This window comes from Etheostoma spectabile, chromosome 19 (assembly GCF_008692095.1).
Source record: "Etheostoma spectabile isolate EspeVRDwgs_2016 chromosome 19, UIUC_Espe_1.0, whole genome shotgun sequence".
NCBI classification, from domain to species: Eukaryota; Metazoa; Chordata; class Actinopteri; order Perciformes; family Percidae; genus Etheostoma; species Etheostoma spectabile.
The window spans coordinates 12,706,105-12,707,699 of record NC_045751.1 but is presented as its reverse complement, the minus strand read 5'-3'; the positions used below and the strand labels follow the sequence as shown (position 1 = coordinate 12,707,699).

The 1,595-nt window shown below is 42.3% G+C and overlaps 1 protein-coding gene across 1 annotated transcript in view; it reads left to right on the top strand.

The window, feature by feature from the left end:
• The window catches only part of b4gat1 (beta-1,4-glucuronyltransferase 1), a 3,472-nt gene extending 2,368 nt beyond the window's left edge, over positions 1 to 1,104 (top strand). Inside the window, exon 2 of the mRNA XM_032544544.1 lies at positions 295 to 1,104. Within this exon, the coding sequence (XP_032400435.1) occupies positions 295 to 486 (192 nt within the window). The 3' untranslated portion in view covers positions 487 to 1,104. The remainder of the gene's footprint in view (positions 1 to 294) is intronic.
• Positions 1,105 to 1,595: the final 491 nt, after the last annotated feature.

Here is a 1,595-nt window from a genome sequence, read left to right as displayed (position 1 = left end):
CTGAATCAGTGGAATGCTGATTTATTCCTATGGCAACATTACTACACCCTGGTCCATCTCACCTCCCTTTACCCCATCTTAACTCATCTCATGATGAATGCTGTCCAAACTATACCTTTACCTTATTCTCCCTGACCTTGCGTTACCAATGTTCCATGCCATATTTCCCCTCTTTCTCCTTGTTTTCCCCATTGTCCTTGCATCACATTTTTTTTTTCACCTTTCTGCGCTCTGCAGAATCTGTCTCGTCTCATCACTTCCGCCGTCTCATCTTGTCTTCATGTCTCCCTCCAGGCCTGCGAGCTTCATGTGGCCGGATACAAGTTCTCGGTGCTGAGCTCAGCCTTCGTGGTACACCGGGGCTTTAAGATCCAGGGGGAGTTCCACGCCAGGAAGGACGAGGAGAATAAACGCAACCGGGTTCTGTTTCGCAGCTTCAAAGAGGGCCTGAAAACCAAATACCCATCCTCCAATCGACGGTGCTGAAACCAGATGAGGACTAATAGGTCCTGCGTCTATCAGTCTCTAATCAGTCTTCTGTGTAAAGGATGGATGTAAATTGTTCATTTTAACCAGATTTAGCTTCCAGTCAGGCTCTCCTAAAATGTCCTAGTTATTTTCTTAGATTTTTTTGTGATGACAGCACAGTATGGGTTGAATCTAATTCAACTATTGGGTTTATTTCAAGTCCCTCTAAAAATGAACAGCAGGGAAATGTACTTTGGGGATTTCTGAGAGCCTCCTGCTAGTTGGTACTGAAAGTAAGAAATGATCATTCAAGACTGACAAAACTGCTGAGCGATTTTTTGAATCAAATGCAAATCCTAAATCTAGCCATTTGATCAACGGTAATGTATACAAGGCACAAAAATAGACACAAATGTGACCCCGAGATTCAGTCTACTTATTTACCCCGAAAGATTTTCTGAGAAACAAAAGACCTAATTTCACTTTATGTACTGAAACGGTTCACAGGTTCTACATTTCATGACAGCTGGTCAAAACTGGCCTTGTTCCTCAAAGTCCAACTGAAATCACATTAGTTATTAGTTTACATTTGTTGTCAAAAGCAATGTCAATGTATAGTTGATAGTTTTTATTATATAAAATGAAGAAAAAAAGGGTATTTCTATCCCAAAGATAGAACTGTGACGTTGCAAATATGGTTTAAAATGAAACAAAATTGCTGGCTCTATGATTAGGAATCAATGATGTTGTCTGACCACCAGGTGGCAACAGGCACTTGAGTTTTAAGGTGTGTGTGTGTGTGTGTGTGTGACCATGTGGGTGTGTGTGTGTGTGTGTGTGTGGGTGTGTGTGTGTGTGTGTGTTGTGTGTGTGTGTGTGTGTGGGTTGTTTTTTTTTTTTGTTTTGTTTTTTTTTGTTTTAGGGTTGGGGGTTGGGGGGGGTTGTGTGTGTGTGTGTGTGTGTGTGTGTGTGTGTGTGTGTGTGTGTGTGTGTGTGCGCGCCAGCCTGAAGTGAGTGTTTGAAAACACTAGAGCAGAACACAGGGATTACACAACACAAGTCTTGTTTGGTGCTCAGAGGGATGTGAATTTACTCCGCGCCACATTTCAGACATTCTAATTACCCTG